General features: G+C 38.8%; 3 protein-coding genes across 11 annotated transcripts; 1 reads left to right on the top strand and 2 right to left on the bottom strand.

Moving 5' to 3' along the window:
- Positions 1–285: 285 nt before the first annotated feature.
- LOC125212600 (uncharacterized protein At4g14100-like) lies at positions 286–7,882 on the bottom strand. 9 transcript variants are annotated; one of them, XR_016137315.1, is made up of 8 exons: positions 7,371–7,882; positions 6,225–6,411; positions 5,732–5,932; positions 4,209–5,624; positions 3,909–4,087; positions 3,519–3,830; positions 3,346–3,437; positions 286–493 (listed from the first exon to the last, which is right to left on the bottom strand). XR_016137315.1 is itself a non-coding variant. In XM_048112811.2 (2 exons), exons 1-2 carry the CDS (start codon positions 7,819–7,821, stop codon positions 6,227–6,229), a joined length of 636 nt encoding a protein of 211 aa, XP_047968768.2. In that variant the 5' UTR covers positions 7,822–7,881; the 3' UTR covers positions 6,066–6,226. The 9 variants fall into 9 exon arrangements, 1 of the variants encoding a protein (XP_047968768.2); XR_016137312.1 differs by having other exon boundaries at positions 3,346–3,830; positions 3,909–4,091; XR_016137310.1 differs by having other exon boundaries at positions 3,346–3,830.
- Positions 3,575–5,840, top strand: LOC125212594 (Major facilitator superfamily protein). Its single transcript, XM_048112804.2, has 4 exons — positions 3,575–3,794; positions 3,880–4,097; positions 4,192–4,772; positions 4,851–5,840. The coding sequence occupies exons 1-4, from the start codon at positions 3,575–3,577 to the stop codon at positions 5,734–5,736; spliced, it is 1,905 nt and encodes a 634-aa protein (XP_047968761.2). The 3' UTR covers positions 5,737–5,840.
- Positions 7,883–11,255: 3,373 nt separating the features above from the next.
- Positions 11,256–16,669, bottom strand: NEF1 (no exine formation 1). Its single transcript, XM_048114097.2, has 4 exons — positions 15,355–16,669; positions 13,483–14,054; positions 13,183–13,405; positions 11,256–12,841 (listed from the first exon to the last, which is right to left on the bottom strand). Exons 1-4 carry the CDS (start codon positions 16,600–16,602, stop codon positions 11,489–11,491), a joined length of 3,396 nt encoding a protein of 1,131 aa, XP_047970054.2. The 5' UTR covers positions 16,603–16,669; the 3' UTR covers positions 11,256–11,488.
- Positions 16,670–16,830: the final 161 nt, after the last annotated feature.

Genomic DNA, 16,830 nt, shown 5'->3' with positions numbered 1-16,830 from the left:
GAAGTAATTATAAATATAATAAGACAAACATATAATCCCCCCGTTTCCTAAAAATAGGAATTTTAGAAATGACACGGGTTGTAATGCAAAATTGACAAAGTAAGAGAGATGAAAAGAAAAGTAGTGGAATTGATATTAGTGAACTGTGGAGTCTATTTCCAAAAATGGAAAGTTTCTATTTTAAGAAAACATTCCAAGAAGCAAAAAGTTTCTATTTTTAGAAAACAGAGGGACTAAGTTGTTTACTTATTTTGATACGATGTGTATCTACATACGAGGGCAATGTCAATATAAAGATTTCACTATATAATCTTTGTATACAATTTGCAACGAGAGAACAAAAATAGTAACAAACTGAAATAATAGTTATAATAGGAACTAGGTTGAGTCTAAGTATATATTGTACAAAAGCCCAAATAGTCATTTGGTGGCTCCATCATTGTCGTAGACTCCGTGGGCTTCTTTGATGCACCTATAAAGTACTCCCTCCGTTCTATAGCAGCAAAGACATTCTTTTCAGCACGAAGATTAAGAAAACGGTGTAATGAATTACAAAAAGATAATAAAGTAGAAGAGAGGATAAGTAGAGAGAATAAAGTAAAGAGATGATAAAACAAGAGTGGGAAAAATGTGTTGCTTCCTCCGTCCGCCATTAGGAGTCCCGATCACTTTTGCGTACTCATTTTGTAAAAATGATAATAAATAGTTAAAGTGGAAAAATGGTAAAGTGAGAGAGAAAATAATGATAAGAAGACTCTTGTCAACATTATTCTCTCTCTTACTTAACCATTTCTCCACTTTAACTATTTATTATCATTTTTACAAAAGGAGTGCGTAAAAGTGACCGGGACTCCTAATGGCGGACGGAGGGAGTACATTATACTAAAAAAATGAAATGGTTCTACTATTATGGAATGCTTAAAATAGAAAAATGACTCTACTACTATGGAACGGAAGGAGTACAGTATACTACACTCATTCCACGTCTTTATCTCACTTTCCTTTTTAGTATATTCCAACAAAAATGCACTTTCATTTAAAAAAAAATTACTCCATCTGCTCCGTGTTAATAGAATCACATTCCTTTTTGGTACGTTTCTACATGATAGAGTCATTTCTTGTTTTGGCAAAACACATTCTCTCTTAATTTATTCTTTTTCCTACTCAATTCTCTCGACTTAACATATTAAACAATTATTATCTAATTATCGTGCAAAAAAAGAAAGGCTTCTATTAAAAATAAATAAATGGAGTAAATCATTATTAATACGTAAAATTACATTTTCCCTTTTTTTCATTAAAATTCCAACTATATTTTACTTCTTAATTAATACAACATTCAATTGCATTTTTTCAGTCTATTTAAGCATATACTCCCTTCGTCCCAAGCAAGACGTTTTTTTTGGGCATGAGATTTAAAAAAATGATGTTCAGAGAGTTAAGTAGAGAGAAAGTTAAATATGAGAGAAAATAAAGTAAGAGACAAAATAAAATAAAGAGAGAGAATAATAGTGTTACATTTTGCCAAAAAGAAATTGACTCATTTTTAATGGACCCGTATGAATTACTTATGGTAGAAGAGGAAATAATATACTAAACAACCTTCTTAAAATCATGATACCCAACAAGTCTGACATCTTAAACAATTCCTAAAATCATGATACTCAACAAACAAATCTAACATCTTAATCGGGACATAGGACTTTCTAGTTCGACTTTTATGAAATACTCCCTCCGTCCTACAATAATTGTCACTCTTATTGTGGTCACGAGTTTTAAGAAATGTAAAGAAAAGTTCTCGTGATCGGCCTCCTGTGTATCGATCGAAAGGGACGGCAGCACAGCTCCCAACCAAGGGAGATTGGAAAGTTAGTGGAATGTGTGACCCACTTTTTTATATTGGTTTTATAATAAAATGTAAATGAAGTAAGTTAGTGGAATGTGAGATATACTTATCATTTATGGTAAAAATGAAATGTGACAATTATTGTGGGACGGACCGAAATGAAAAAGAGTGACAATTATCGTGGGACGGAGGGAGTAATTTACACATGCACGAGCAACGGGACTAAAGCTTCAAAATTGCTATCAATTATTTGGGCTCGTCATGTCTTAGCCCATGATATTGGCCCCAATAGATTTGGGTATAGTTTCCCAAGAAATTTATTGCAGCAACTCAATATGTACTAAGCATTTTAAACTTAATTGAGCCTAAGATGAGTTTGATAATGGCACAACCAATGTCACCTGGTTTTTTCAAGTAACTAATTCTACAGAAAGAAAAAAAAAGGGAAAAAGAACTCAATATTTTTTTTTCATCGACCTAAATCAGAAAACCATTGGCCTAAGAGTGTCTACGGCGGCGCCCTTCCTACTAGGACTTCCACTACTTCCCACAAAAACTTCCTGCCACGTCATCACTAGCCCTTCCCATTTTACTAGGACTTCCCGCAATAAAATTAATAAATTCACAATTAAAATTAAAATTTACGGAATTAAAATTTCGACACGATCCGTATTTATAGAGTTTCAAAAAAAAAATTAAATAAATAAATTAAAACGCGGACGTCCGGTCGGACGTGGGGGTAAGGGGCGAGCCCATCTGACGGGCACATGGGACGGGCGTGGGCGCCCTTCCCGTTCACTACGGCGGACGTCCGGTCAGACGTCGGCGACGTCCTACCGGGACGTCCGCCATTGGAGACACTCTAACAATCCAAATGATACTAACTCCGGCCGCGAAGAACAGTCTTGTTAATGAAAAATTAATTAAGTAAGAAATGTATAGAGTGAAAAATTAGTTGGAATATTGTTAATAAAAAAAATGAGATATACCTTAATAGAGAGAAAACTTATCATAAACCTAATTTTTTAATGTTAATGGATGGACAAAAATGAAAAAACAAGACTTTTTTGGAGGTAGCATATCACATTTATCATAAAGGAAAAAATGATAAATTTGGATAGTGGAATGTAGATGATCTAATTAATTGATTTTGTGTTTGGAGCCGAAAACCAGTGAGATAGATGGGCTGAGGCCAACCAACCACTTTCCTCATCTGCTTCAATTAATGCTGCAGATTTTACTTCATTTTTTCTATGTCTATTTATTAGGGTCTTCATAGTAGTTGGATCACTCTTTATTACATTTATTATCATCCTGATTCGTAGCCTGTCATCACAGTGAAAAATCGTCCATCTCAATAAACCTTTTCTCTTCAAATGAAATGATATTCCTAGCACTCTCAAGATCTATGATAACCCATGAAATTTATGTATGAAGTCAATTCAAATAGTGACCATGAAAAATACTTATCTACACTTTTATTTTGAATACATGCTTACCTGTAATGATTGGGGAAGATGATGGCATAGTCCAAATTGCAGGTGTTTGGTGGGAGAGTAGATTCTGATTGTGTTTCCAACCATTATTGCAGCTGCATTAATGATATATGTTAGCAACTGATTCTCTTCACCCCAACAGTCTTCACACCAAATAAATGAAGGAAAAATGTGACCGAATTTAGTGGCCGCATTGCATATAAGTAGCAGCATTAAGGCTCGACATAGGCATATGGCTGCTCGGGAGATCAAGTCGCCGTCCGTTGCTCCGGTCGAGGCGCCTCACCGGAGGAAGCGGCTGGGGATGTACTTTCTTGAATCCGACGACAGGCGGACGGCTCTGGGGGGCGGCTACACGAGCGGAGCAACGCCTGTGAACATCCTCGGAAAGCCACTTACCGAGGCAAGCGTGTCCAAGACCGGTGGCTGGCTTGCTGCTTTCTTCATTTTTGGTAATAACAGGGGAAATGTGTGGTTGGTGTTTTTTACTTGAGAGAGATTGGAAAATTACTTGATTATGTATACAAACTTTTGCAGGGAATGAAATGGCGGAGAGAATGGCTTACTTTGGTCTGTCTGTGAACATGGTGGCATTCATGTTCTACGTGATGCATCGCCCTTTTGAGGACTCTGCTAACGCGGTCAACAACTTCTTAGGGATATCGCAGGCCTCGTCCGTGCTCGGTGGTTTCCTCGCCGACGCCTTTCTCGGGAGATACTGGACCATAGCCATCTTCACCACAATCTATCTTGCAGTAAGAAGCCAATTCTTCAGATTTCATCATCATTTCTTAATATATTGATAGATCGATATATCAAACTCAATGTTTATTTGTTATTTCTTGAAAGGGATTAACAGGAATTACCTTGTGTGCAACCATGACTAGTCTGATGCCAAATCAAGACAAATGTGACCAAATTGCCCTTCTCATGGGCAACTGTGAGCCTGCAGAACCATGGCAGATGCTTTACCTATACACAGTCCTCTACGTTACAGCATTTGGGGCCGCGGGTATTAGGCCGTGCGTCTCTTCCTTTGGCGCTGATCAGTTTGACGAAAGAAGCAAAGATTACAAGGAGCATCTCGACAGATTCTTCAATTTCTTCTACCTCTCAGTCACCGTTGGAGCAATCGTGGCATTCACAGCAGTAGTGTACATTCAGATCAAACACGGATGGGGTAGCGCCTTTGGTTCATTGGCTATAGCTATGGGCATGTCGAACCTGGTTTTCTTTATCGGAACTCCTCTGTATAGGCACAGGTTACCCGGTGGAAGCCCGCTAACCCGGGTCGCACAAGTCCTGGTTGCCGCCTTTAGAAAGAGAAAGGCTTCGTTTCAGAGCAGCGAGATAGTCGGCTTGTACGAGCTTCCGGGCAAAAGATCAGCCGTGAAGGGTAGCAGCAAGATCGCGCATACTGATGATTTCAGGTAAGTGTTTGCATGAAAGAATTAAACACCATTTCCATCTCTTGATCTGAAGATTTTGCATCAATTTTGAACCTGCAGATGCTTGGACAAGGCGGCTCTGAAGCTGAAAGAAGACGGCGTTGATCCGAGCCCCTGGAGGCTCTGCACGGTCACACAAGTCGAGGAGATAAAGATCCTTCTGAAATTGGTCCCAATTCCAGCTTGCACCATTATGCTCAACCTTATCTTAACAGAATTTCTGACTCTATCAGTACAACAGGCCTACACATTAAACACTCACATGGGCCGTCTGAAGCTGCCCGTAACGTGCATGCCGGTCTTCCCTGGACTCAGCATATTCCTACTGCTCTCACTGTATTACTCAGTTTTTGTTCCCTTATCCCGGAAAATCACAGGGCATCCTCACGGTGCCTCTCAGCTGCAAAGGGTGGGCATCGGCCTGGCTGTCTCCACTGTGTCCGTGGCCTGGGCTGGAATCTTTGAGAGGTACAGGAGACATTATGCCATACAACACGGCTACGAGGCCAGTTTCTTGACCCCCATGCCGGACCTGAGTGCATACTGGCTGCTCATACAGTATTGCTTGATCGGCATTGCTGAAGTGTTCTGCATTGTCGGATTATTGGAGTTTCTCTATGAAGAGGCGCCGGATGCCATGAGAAGCATAGGCTCTGCATACGCTGCCGTTGCAGGTGGTTTGGGTTGCTTTGCAGCCACCATACTCAACAACATCGTCAAGTCTATCACGGGCAATGAAGAGAAAAGAAGACCCACTTGGCTGTCTCAGAATATAAACACTGGCCGGTTCGATAATTTCTACTGGCTGCTTACAGTTATGAGCGTGATCAATTTCTGCGCATTTTTGTTCGCAGCACATAGGTATCAGTATAGAGCAAAACAGGTGACAGAAACAAGAGAACAAGCAAATGTGCAACTTAGCACCAGGGATCATACATTACCTTAGTATTTGTTTCTGTAGACTGGTTATATTTCCTGCTTCCATTTTCATGCAAATCGTAACTGCAGCCGGTGTCTTCAATCAACCACCGGCATCTCTTTAATAGCTCATCGGCATGTCAAATGCTTTATTACAGAAACCTACAGAATCATTGCTGAAATGCCCACTGTTCTGAGATGTTGAGAAACATATTTTCTCCACTCTTAAAACATTTAGAAAAAAACAACTTCATTATACATATCATTACAAATGCTTAGACAATGTATATGACTCAAACAAAGTAAGAACAGTCTAAACAGTCACAGGCAAGTTGCATAAAATGGAATTTAGAACAATTCAAGTAAATTAGATGATATATAACTCAATCTTTCTTCAGTCATGGAAAATGGAGAATGCACAAGGGCGGTAGGCACCACAACTCGCTAGTTATTCGCAGTATATCAGAATCAGAAAAGAGGACAAAGTAGATAGTTAAGTATTATGAGCAAGATTACATCTAGAGCTGCATTGACCCTCCTAGAATCCCTTTAAGTTGCGGTTCAAAATAACCAACATTGAGTCTGTACTCAGATCTACGATCAGTTTGAGTTTCTTTCTTCTCGAAACAATATACAGGGGCCTGCCACTTCTCGTCTTCAAGAACAGCTCCCACGTCAAAAGTCATTACATGGATTGATCTTCCTGCAGTTATTGGGATAAACAAAATAAATGAACTGCATATCGCATCAGACAGAATTCCATAATCGAACAAGAGCAGCGACATGGTCCTCCAGTCCAAAATTAACACCCCTCAGTCTCAGAGCAGAAAAAATTGAGCAAACACTGTAGAGATATCATTTGCTATGTACTTAACTGTCCTTATATTCTAAATTAAACCTAAAGGTTACTTCTATAGCATACAATAAGAGAAAATCACTTAAAAGGTGACAGTAAACATTGATTTTGGCTTCATAATGTCCAGTAAGAAAGACGGGCAACTTCCAACTCTAGCATTCAGTGGAGTGGGAAATGCTACAGTAAGGAAATCTACTTAGTAATCTTGTGCGTGAGTCATATTTAATTCTGCGTCAAATTCTGGTTCGTCTTGCTACTCTATAAATCAATCATAAAAATCATGAAGTTTAGATTTAATTGCAATTATCCAACGGCAAAAAAATAGATCGTCTACAAGTAATATAAAGTAATGTATTGTTGATGATTTTCAATTAAACACCGAGTTTTCTCTACAAATAGACGACGTCATTAACTGACCGACCGATGATGATGTCCACAGAAGCTGCCATTCAAATACAATTTCACCAAAATAAATTCACATTTCGGTGGTACACATCAGAATTTGACCAACCTTCACCGTTTTCCTGGCAATTTGCCCCAATCATATTATACTACTACTATCCATTAAAGCAGCAATTAACTTGTAGTATTCGCCAAAAACACAATTGCATCAAACCTACCCTGCGTTTGCAAATTGCACAACACAAATAGCAGAACAACTCTAATGCAAAAAGTTGTGCTCTGAATTCATACTCCAACAATCCACTAAACCCTCGCAAATCAAATCGATCAATTCAACCAACAAAGGCTAAACTCCGATAACAAATCAAACAACAATCATCAGAAAGCAAAATAAGACGATTTACCAGTGTAGAACTCCCAATGAACAGGGCGCTTGGTGACGACGTCCTCGTAATACCAAATGAAACGAAGCTTCTGCCACACATTGCAGAGAAATCCGTCGACGCTCTCCTGGCCTAGGTATTCGGCGCCGTGGAGCCAATCGGGGCGGAGAATACCGACATCGAGCTGCGCGGAGCTGCACGTTTTGGCGGAATCGAGAGAGTAGTAGAAGGAGGTGCCGTTGTTCCACTCGAGATCGTACAAAATCGAGCCGAGCTGGTCTTGTATGATGTTGAAGTTGCGGCCGTTGGGGCAGTCGTACCAGAGGTTGATGAGGCTGAGAGATCCGCTGTAGTTGACGTATAGGATGGAGTGGAATTGGAGCGGCCACGGCGCAGGTGTCGGAGGTTCCGCCGCGGCGGAGGCGGCGAGGAGGAGGAGGAGGAGGAGAGCGGAGGTAGCGGAGGAAGGCATTGATTGTGGACTGTTTCTGTTAATTTTGTGGAGATTGATAAATTCCACTCTCTCTGGATAAGGAGATTAATTATTTTATTTTGTTACTACTCCCAACTCCCAAAGACAGATAAATTACAAAAAGAAATTAGTAGTACTACAAATTTTTGAAAACTAGTATTACGCATGTGTTATGCACTATTTAAATTAATTACATAAAATTAGAATCAATATTAACAATGAACAACATGAGTAACAATTTTAGTTATATGAGAATAAAAAATTCTATACAAATCAACATTGAAGCATAATAAATTTGAAACAAATCACATAATATAATGTTTAAACATTAAATCATAGGATAGGAAGATAAAAATCTATCACAATAAAGAATTAAACACAATGGATAATTACTCATCATTTTTAAAACTTATTTATACACTACATTAACTTTAAAATTAAAATTAATCTTATGATTATAAACTAAAACCTTCAATTCGTCACTCTTCAACATAACTTATAGGTAAAATAACTCGTTTGTCATCTTTAAAGCCGCATGTCTCACCTAAAACTACAATAAAATAAGGAACAAAATCAATTTGCAATGCACAAAATCAATAATCGATATGTATTAAAATGTCATCCATAGAGCAAAGCATAAGATGAGATCCATGAAAGTACACAATCGAACAATTCACACTACATGCATTTGATGAAAGGACAAAAAATATTTTTATTTGGAATTCTAATCAAACTTTAAACCAAATTTGAATGACATAGTAAAACCTCTCACTCACTCCACTTAATTACATGTAACATAGTAAAACCTCCCACTCACTCCACCTAATCACATGTTTAATGACCTTTAAATTATATATATTTAATTTAATATAATTTTTTAAATTAAATGCTACTCTTGTAAATTTATCTGGAAGTCGCCTTATATAATATATTATATAGATTATTGTGAGTGTTAGCTCAATATTGAAGTCCATGGATATTTAACACTAGTAAATGTCACTGAAACCTACATTAATAAATCGCCGACCTATGTCAGCTTTGCTCGTGCCTCAAATGCAACATATCATTCAAAATTAAGAGACGAAATATTATGCATTATATTTTGTGAATTACTACTTAATGAACAGAGAGTAATTAAGAGACATAAAAAAACAGAGTGTTGTTTTTCTTTTAAAAAGTATTTTATTTTTAATAAGACAATTCAAAGAAAAAAATGTTTCATTTTTTATTAAGATGGAGGGAGTGTTAGATAATTATTTAGAACCGAGAGAAAATGCTTTTGGATTGAAAAGAAATACTACTACGTATTACTAGTAGTTATTAAGGTCACCATATAATGTTTATTTTGACGTGGTGAATATCAAATTGTGAAGGAATATGAGTGAAAAACTATGTGACCAGTTTTTATAAAGTACATTCATTTTACGATGGACTTTATAAGAGCATCTTCAATGGCTTTAGGCCAGCCACATGCTAGCCACTCTCTCTTCCTGCTACGTTATCAGCACTAAAATTTCATCTGACACATCATTATTTTAAGCAAAATAATTCAAAAGCAACTAAATTTACGAAATTATATTTACGATAAATTACAGAATTAAATTTACGAGACATATTAATTTCATTTTAAAAAAAGTACATTCATTAAAAAAAATTACATAATAAAGAAAAAAACTATCGCCGTGCAGTCTTCCGTGCCCACAATTCTTCAATAAAATCCTTTTGGAGTTGAATATGAGCATTCACTTGGCGCATGTCGGCATGTGCTTGGAGGCAGCCGGCTTCATCGTGAGGTACCCCATGTCGGCATGTGTCTGGTGCAAATGAAAATGACGTGAAAATCGCGAATATATAGTGTTTCAAAAATTAAAAAAATTGTGCTGACCAATCGCGCACCAGCCTGCAATGGCGGTCAGCGCATCGGCGAACACCTTCAAATCGGCATGCGCTCGCCTAATGGCTAGCCGGTGGGCTAGCCGCTATTGGAGATGCTCTAATAACTTAGTTAAGTGGAAAAAAAAATAACTTTGAATCGTAGAAAAATCGAAAAATAAAATATCAGTAAGATATTATCTCGCAAATGAATAGAGCTCAAACTATTTGGATCTTAAAAGAAATGAAGTACTACCTCTGTCCCATTAAATATGCAATGTTTGCTTTTGCGCACTTGTTTTGGAAAAATTATAATAAATAAATAAAGTGGTGAAAAATTAAAGTAAGAGAGAGAATAATGTAGAGGAGAGTTCCCTTTATATTATTCTCTTTTTTACTTTATTTTTTCTCCACTTTAACTATTTATTATTATTTTTTTAAAACATGTGTGAAAAAACAAACGATTTATTTCTAATGGAACAGGGGGAGTATACAATTCGTCTTTCGCTCTCTCGTACCTCTCAGCCTATTTCAATTTCATCTCCATCATCGTCTATTCCCGAATGTTGCAAGCAGCCTCAGTTTGCAAATTAATCAATAACTCTACTACAATTCGCAATTATCCGCATGACTAATTATCAGTAAAATTAATGGTAAGAAGTTATACTCCCTCCGTTCCAAGATAAGTGACTTGTATTCTTTTTTGGGGTGTCCCATTATAAGTGACCTATTTCCATTTTTAGCAAAAAGTCATCTCTCTTACTTTATTCACCACCTACTTTATTCTCTCTTCTCTCCTCTACTTTTCTCTCTCTCTTACTTTACTCTCTCCACTTTAACTTATTTAAATACCATTCCTTAAATCTCGTGCCCAAAAGAAGTAAGTCACTTATCTTAGGACGGAGGGAGTATAATTTACTTTGTGAACTTTGAATGTTGCGTGATTAACAAACAGCAAATCAAAAGTTATTTTTAAATGACAAATTTTCAAGTATTTTTCAATTGAAAAGAAAACGAAAGAGATGATCATACTAAATTTGCACACTGCTCTTTCCACTCTATTTTTTCCAAGAAGAGTAAGTCAATTTTGATCCTAAACATATAATCAAAATATGAATTTGGTCCAAAACATTCACCTTTTGAAAAACAGGTTCATAACAAATGAAATCCTTATCAGAATGACCTTTTTTTTTACGGTTCCGTCAAAAAACTAACGGTCATGCCACTATGCAATTATCTCAAGCCATTAGTTTTTTTATTTTTTTGTTTTTTTCGCGGAATCATAAAAAAAAGACTACTTCGGCGACATTTTCATTTGTTATGAACCCGTTTCTCAAAAAAATAAATGTTTTAGGCCAAATTCGTATTTTGATCATATTTTTAGAATAAAAATTGACTTTTACTCTTTCAAAGAAATCAATAAAGATTCTTTGTGCACCTTCTTATTACACTCTTCATTCCGTTTTTTCACAACCACTTCTCCCACGCAAGAAAGCGCAACCAAAAAGCAAAGGGAAAGGGAAGGGAGAGTTAAAGGAAGCAATCACCACAGTCGATTGCACTACACACAACCTGCAATTCTCTTCATTGTATAAATTGAATTTAACCCTGTCCGTTTCCTCATTGTACAAATTACAAGCAAGAAGCACGTAATTTTCACGTATAATCTTCGATGCAATTGCTTCCAGCACTCAACCCAACCCTGCCCATGCCACCTGAGCCTTTTCCAAAATCTCATGTGCCATTTAAGCAACAAAAAGGGTAAATTAGCAATAACACATTCAACACATCTTGTCTAAATATACTTCAACCCGGACAGATGTTGCTGTCTCGAAATCAGATACTGAGCCAAGGAATATATAACTCCAAGAAGCCCCAATATCTTGATCTTGATAATGTCCGTCATTATGACTGGCGGCAGATTCAGCGGAATGGTAAGCAAGGGCCTTGAATCAGCCTGTTTCGTATAGCTCCAAACAAAACGGTTGAAAAGGATATGGCTTGGGAAGGTCATTACAAGGAGGGCCAGATTCTTGACAGCAAAAAACCAGTCAGGTCCCCCGATATCAGCGCCCCATCCTGTGTTGCCATGCCACACATCTTCCCATATGCTGTACACGGAAGTCGACACCAAGTAGGTGGAGATAGCGACAGAAACAGGGAAGTACCTCTGCTTATCACCAAAACCAGCAAAGAAATCTGAATCCTGGTTAAGCAGCAGTAGGACAGGTGCCAAGAAAAATATGGCGCGGTTTGATCCTCCGGTGAGATGCACATTCAAGATCAAACATATTGCAAAACACATTACAGTGGCAACATTACCAACTGCAGGCATCCAGGCTCCTTCTGCAGCCATCCGCTTTATAGTGAATGTTGGCATAGTAGAGGCCCTGCGTTGCTTCATAAATCTCAATCTAGGAGGCACCATAGCTGAACTGCTTTCACCCGACTGACTGTGTCGAAGTCCACCTCTTTCCGCAAATTTCTCGCGAATAAGTGAAGCTAACTCAAACTTTATCTCAAGCGCTATAAGCATAAAGATAGCAGCATATAAACCAAGGAGAGATGTCCTTGCACCCTCAACAGCAAGTAATGTCGCAATCTTATTGTCCTCCTCGGCCATGTCTCCATCTCTGATCTCTCCAAGCCAAGCCTTGTTAATTCTCACTTGGCCCTCCAGTAAATATGTTACCGGAAATAGGGCCACGATTAGAGCAAACATCCAAGGCAAGAACTTGGTGCTAGAAGTGGAAGGTAGATGAGTGAAGATCACAAACACAGACGTGCACACCATGGTGACAATGATGAGGGCATGTAGAATTGCTGCCTGAAGAAAATACTCTGCAGATATGTAAATGCCAAGAGCAATTCCCACAGCAATGGCATAAAATGTTCTCAACTCAACAATGTAAGATATCGGAATAACGGAGGTGACACCAGCCAGAGTGAGAAGGATTGCTGCAATAAGCAACCATGATGGCCACGTTGGCTTTGAAGCCATGAAGCCATATATGGAAATATCATCAGCAGATTGGCGTGCAGATTTGATTAGGTCAGAGTGATAAGTCCATGCCAGTGGAATTGGAGGCTGCATCACGATGAATAGCAGACCAGTTGCTATGACCAACACCAAATATCTCTTTGCAGCCTGCAAATGAAGATCGAAAAATCTTCAGTTAATCCTAAATTCCTAATAAAAACACATTTGCTAAGCATACATGCTAACCAACAATGCCTTTTAGAAGTGATAGAAAATGCAAAAGAAGATATTAATCTTCCAAGTATCATATACTGGATGGACTAATACTTGAGAATGCTGTATAAAGAATCTTTTGGCGCTATATGATTATGAGCATCAAGCAATTATTATCAAAATAATCGAGGTAAACATATGACGTGCCATGTAAAACATTTGGTCCTATCTATAAGTGAAGCTAGATAGAAATAAAAACATGAACATGCAATCAAAATAATAATAAAGAACTGTACCATGACATGTGAGAAGTGCAAAGCGACAATCGGTATACAAGCTAAGCCTGTCAAGAGAATGCAAGAGCCCAATAGTAAGCCATCAGATGGAGGTCTTCCATACCACCACTGAAGGGCTTCAAATATTGTTTCACGACAAAACCAGACTGACAGGGCAACCACACCAGCATGTGCATACCCTTGAAAAGGTTTCATCTTTGAGGCTGATGATTTAGATTTATCCCTGCAAGGTAACCAGACCCATTAGGTTTATGAGGAAAAGTGCAACATTAACAATAGGAAAAAAGGTTTTGCTAGTACTTATAAAGCAGCAAAGGAGGAGATACTGCTAGCAATAGAACAGCCGAAACCCACAAAACAGCCTTTGAAGCCATAAAAAGCATGGACAACTTTGCTGAATAAAGACAAATCAGAACCCAAACTGCTTTTGATCCAATTCTCCGGTCTACAGAAAGTCTCCTGACAATGGCCAGACCCGCAAAAGTAGTCATGACAACCATATAACTCGGGTACATCACATCCTCATCCATCCCATAGTAATACACATTTGAATAGTTGAAAAAATTGTTCTCAATATAGCACAACAAGAAGGCATGGCCGATCAATCCAGCTTCAGTGAGGTAAGAAAATTGTGGAGGAAGAACAGCCAAACCAGGAACTGCCATTGCCAGAAGCACACTGCCAACTATAAGCTTACAAAAAGATTTCAATGACATGCCTGCTATCCAAATATTAAGATCCCAGTAGTTATGCATCATGAACCAAGCAACCATCAAGCTCCCCAACACAACAAATGCAGAGTATGATGACAAGCTCTTCTTCGTGAAGAAACGAGCCAAACAATATCCAGCTACTGAAGGGAGTGGAAGGAACTGTAAAGGAAAAGGAGTCGTTCAGAGGCATGCTTTACACTCATAAATCATAAAGAGAAGTTTGGGATCACAATATACATTAATTTTCCTACTTTCCAGTGAATAATTGTTTTCTAAAATTGTTTTCTGTACATTGAAAACTGTAAAAACAGAGAATGGGGATAAAGTATCAACATAATGGATCAATTTTTCAGAATATATACTAAACAGATGGAAAAAATAGATGGCAAATGGGTCAACCATTTTAGTTCAGTATATACAGTCTTCGCATTCAAATCACATCTTCACTAAGAAACCAAACTCTTTTTAGACCAAAATACCTATGCTAGCCAGACACTATTGACTATGTACTTTTCACAATCATGGAATTAGAGGATCGGGATATCCAGTCAGACATCGACTTGTGTATAATGCATGATTATTTACAGAGTTATGAATGAATTTTGAACCTAGGCAGAACTAAATCTAAACGGATGGATTTGACTACATCTCATAGGAGTAAAAAATAGATCAGTAGGAAATTGTTATCCATGTTTCTCTTTATACGTCCAAGTAGAGGTTCAAAGGTTAAATATCAAAGCAGCACCGATAGAAACTTTCATGCTGAATTTTTATAGATTCATCATGGAATGGCTGACAAAGTCTTAAAAATCATTGATTTAAACAAAACATCACTCAGTGGACATAGCTTAAGAGTTAAGGTCTAGCATAAATGAGATTTCTAAATCTAATCTTAAAAGAGCATAGTTGGTGCAACAGTAGCAGAAAGAAAAATGCATGCAGCCTGTTGTAACTCGTTACTCTCTAAATAAATTTAAACCTTGGAGTTATATAATGAGGTGAAAACATGCTGAGAAAGCGTGGTTTGTATGATCCATTCTATAAGTATTTTCTAGATAACCTTATCATGATACTCAGCATCCCATTCCTTTGCAGTAGTAAATCTAACACTCGTTAAACTAAGAATAATAAATAGTTAATGAGGACTCATCTAACTTTAGCAACAAGTCAGAGAGATAGCACCATCCACAGAATATGGTCAATTATGCATTCTGTTTAGAGAAGATATTCCTTTCAGCATTGGACAAACTTAAGCAAATTCCATAAAAGTTCTCAAAACAATATCAGAGAAGGTAACAATAACAGTCCAAAGCTACCAGAACGTGCTAATACAAGAAAGAAAAAGGCACACCTTAAGTAAGGAGTAAATTCACAAAACCAATCCTCAAATAAGGAGTTACAAAAGGAAAATCACATTATCAGATGACCAAAGTTGTAAATGGACAAGAAAACTACGTACCAGGATAGGAAATCCGACTACAATCGCTCCAGCAGCACTGACAGTGACAGCCAATGCAGTGAATACGAGTGAGCTGAATGCGTCGGAAACCATACCAAGAGCATAAGAACCTGCAGCAGCAGCTCCTCCAAGCATTGTGATGGTGACAAGCAGATAATTCAGAGGTGGCGGAACATGAATGTACCGCCCAAATGAATGAAAAACAACACGAATCTCCAGGCATACAACAACAACAACTAAAGCCACAGCACCATTGACAAATCGAATGCTCTGCAACTGGTACTCGTTCTTAGTAACCCACCACAATGCCCCTCTTGTGGATGCATACAATTGAAGCAGAAAGGGAATGAAGAAAAGCAGAAACAAATCGGAGATGGCAGCACTGGATGAGAACATAACCCTAAAATGGGAGGCAATGTGGAACGATACAGGAACAAACAAAAGACTCAGCGTATGCACACAGCTTTCAAGTTGCCCAAGAATGAAACTATCTTCGGGGACCTCACCTCCATGGAAATTCACTTCTTGCTTCAATTTGAACGAGGACACACGGGGAACTGAATACAGCCAGTAGAAAACGCAATTAAAAACCATGAGATAGTAAGCAGCATTCCACATACCCACTGCAGAAACAGTCGCCCAGGTAAAAAGCGTGGAAGCGATGAGCGGAACACAAGCGAACAAGAGGCGTTCGAGAGCGAGCACGATGGTAGGGTGCTCGATCTGTATCCACTTGAACTGCAGCGATACCCAAACTCCGATTAGGAAATTCGCCAATGCACAAGTTAGGGCAGCGAGAAGAGCAATTGAAACATAATTGAAGGTGTAGTAGAGCGATGAGCTGAAGAAGAAGGTAATCTGCGCGGCGATGAGGGTGAACCAGACGGCGAAGAAGGAACCGGATTTGAAATTGAGCGAATCGAGGATATACGCGACCATGAGGCCGACGACAAGGGTGGCGACGACCGGAGCGCCGCCGAGGTCGAGGAGGAAGGCAGCGGACGGGACGAGCGCGACGGCGATTCTGGCATTGTGGACGAAGGAGGAGGGGGAGAATCGAGAGTTCTTCTTAGAGGAGCTGGAGCGGCGGCCGATTCCGGCAGCTCCGCCGTGATATAAGGATATCGGAGGGTTAGGGTTAGGGTTTTGGTCTCCGTTATAGGAGGAGGAGGTGGCGAAGGAGGGGGCGCTGGTGGAGGGGGAGATGTGGGGGCGGAAAGCCCGGGGCTGGAGCTCCGGCGGCAGCATATTGCCGGCGGCGGGGAACGGTTTCGTTTTCGTGATCGGATCGGAGTGAGTGAAAAATATGGAGTCAAAGACTGATGAGCTCTGAATAGACCTTTTTGATGGCGCTAATTCATAACCGAGACAGGGGTACGATGGTCATTTCACCCTCCGTGACGTGGTTCAGAGCACGCTGGCCGTACGATTGGTTTCAAGTGGGTCCACTGGCAAAATTGATGGTTAATTTTCATC

Source organism: Salvia hispanica, chromosome 3 (genome assembly GCF_029641045.1).
Source record: "Salvia hispanica isolate PSC_SH4W2 chromosome 3, Shi_PSC_v1, whole genome shotgun sequence".
NCBI lineage: Eukaryota > Viridiplantae > Streptophyta > Magnoliopsida > Lamiales > Lamiaceae > Salvia > Salvia hispanica.
This window is presented reverse-complemented; position numbering and strand designations above follow the sequence as displayed.

Coding starts and splice junctions, on each gene's coding strand:
- LOC125212594 (XM_048112804.2), top strand. CDS start 3,575: ATGGCTGCTCGGGAGATCAAGTCGCCGTCCGTTGCTCCGGTCGAGGCG. Junction 3,795..3,879: donor TGCTGCTTTCTTCATTTTTG/GTAATAACAGGG, acceptor AAACTTTTGCAG/GGAATGAAATGGCGGAGAGA. Junction 4,773..4,850: donor GCGCATACTGATGATTTCAG/GTAAGTGTTTGC, acceptor TTGAACCTGCAG/ATGCTTGGACAAGGCGGCTC.
- NEF1 (XM_048114097.2), bottom strand. CDS start 16,602: ATGCTGCCGCCGGAGCTCCAGCCCCGGGCTTTCCGCCCCCACATCTCC. Junction 14,055..15,354: donor TAGTCGGATTTCCTATCCTG/GTACGTAGTTTT, acceptor TTTCCTTTACAG/TTCCTTCCACTCCCTTCAGT. Junction 12,842..13,182: donor TGCACTTCTCACATGTCATG/GTACAGTTCTTT, acceptor CTTCATTTGCAG/GCTGCAAAGAGATATTTGGT.
- LOC125212600 (XM_048112811.2), bottom strand. CDS start 7,821: ATGCCTTCCTCCGCTACCTCCGCTCTCCTCCTCCTCCTCCTCCTCGCC. Junction 6,412..7,370: donor TCATTGGGAGTTCTACACTG/GTAAATCGTCTT, acceptor CAATAACTGCAG/GAAGATCAATCCATGTAATG.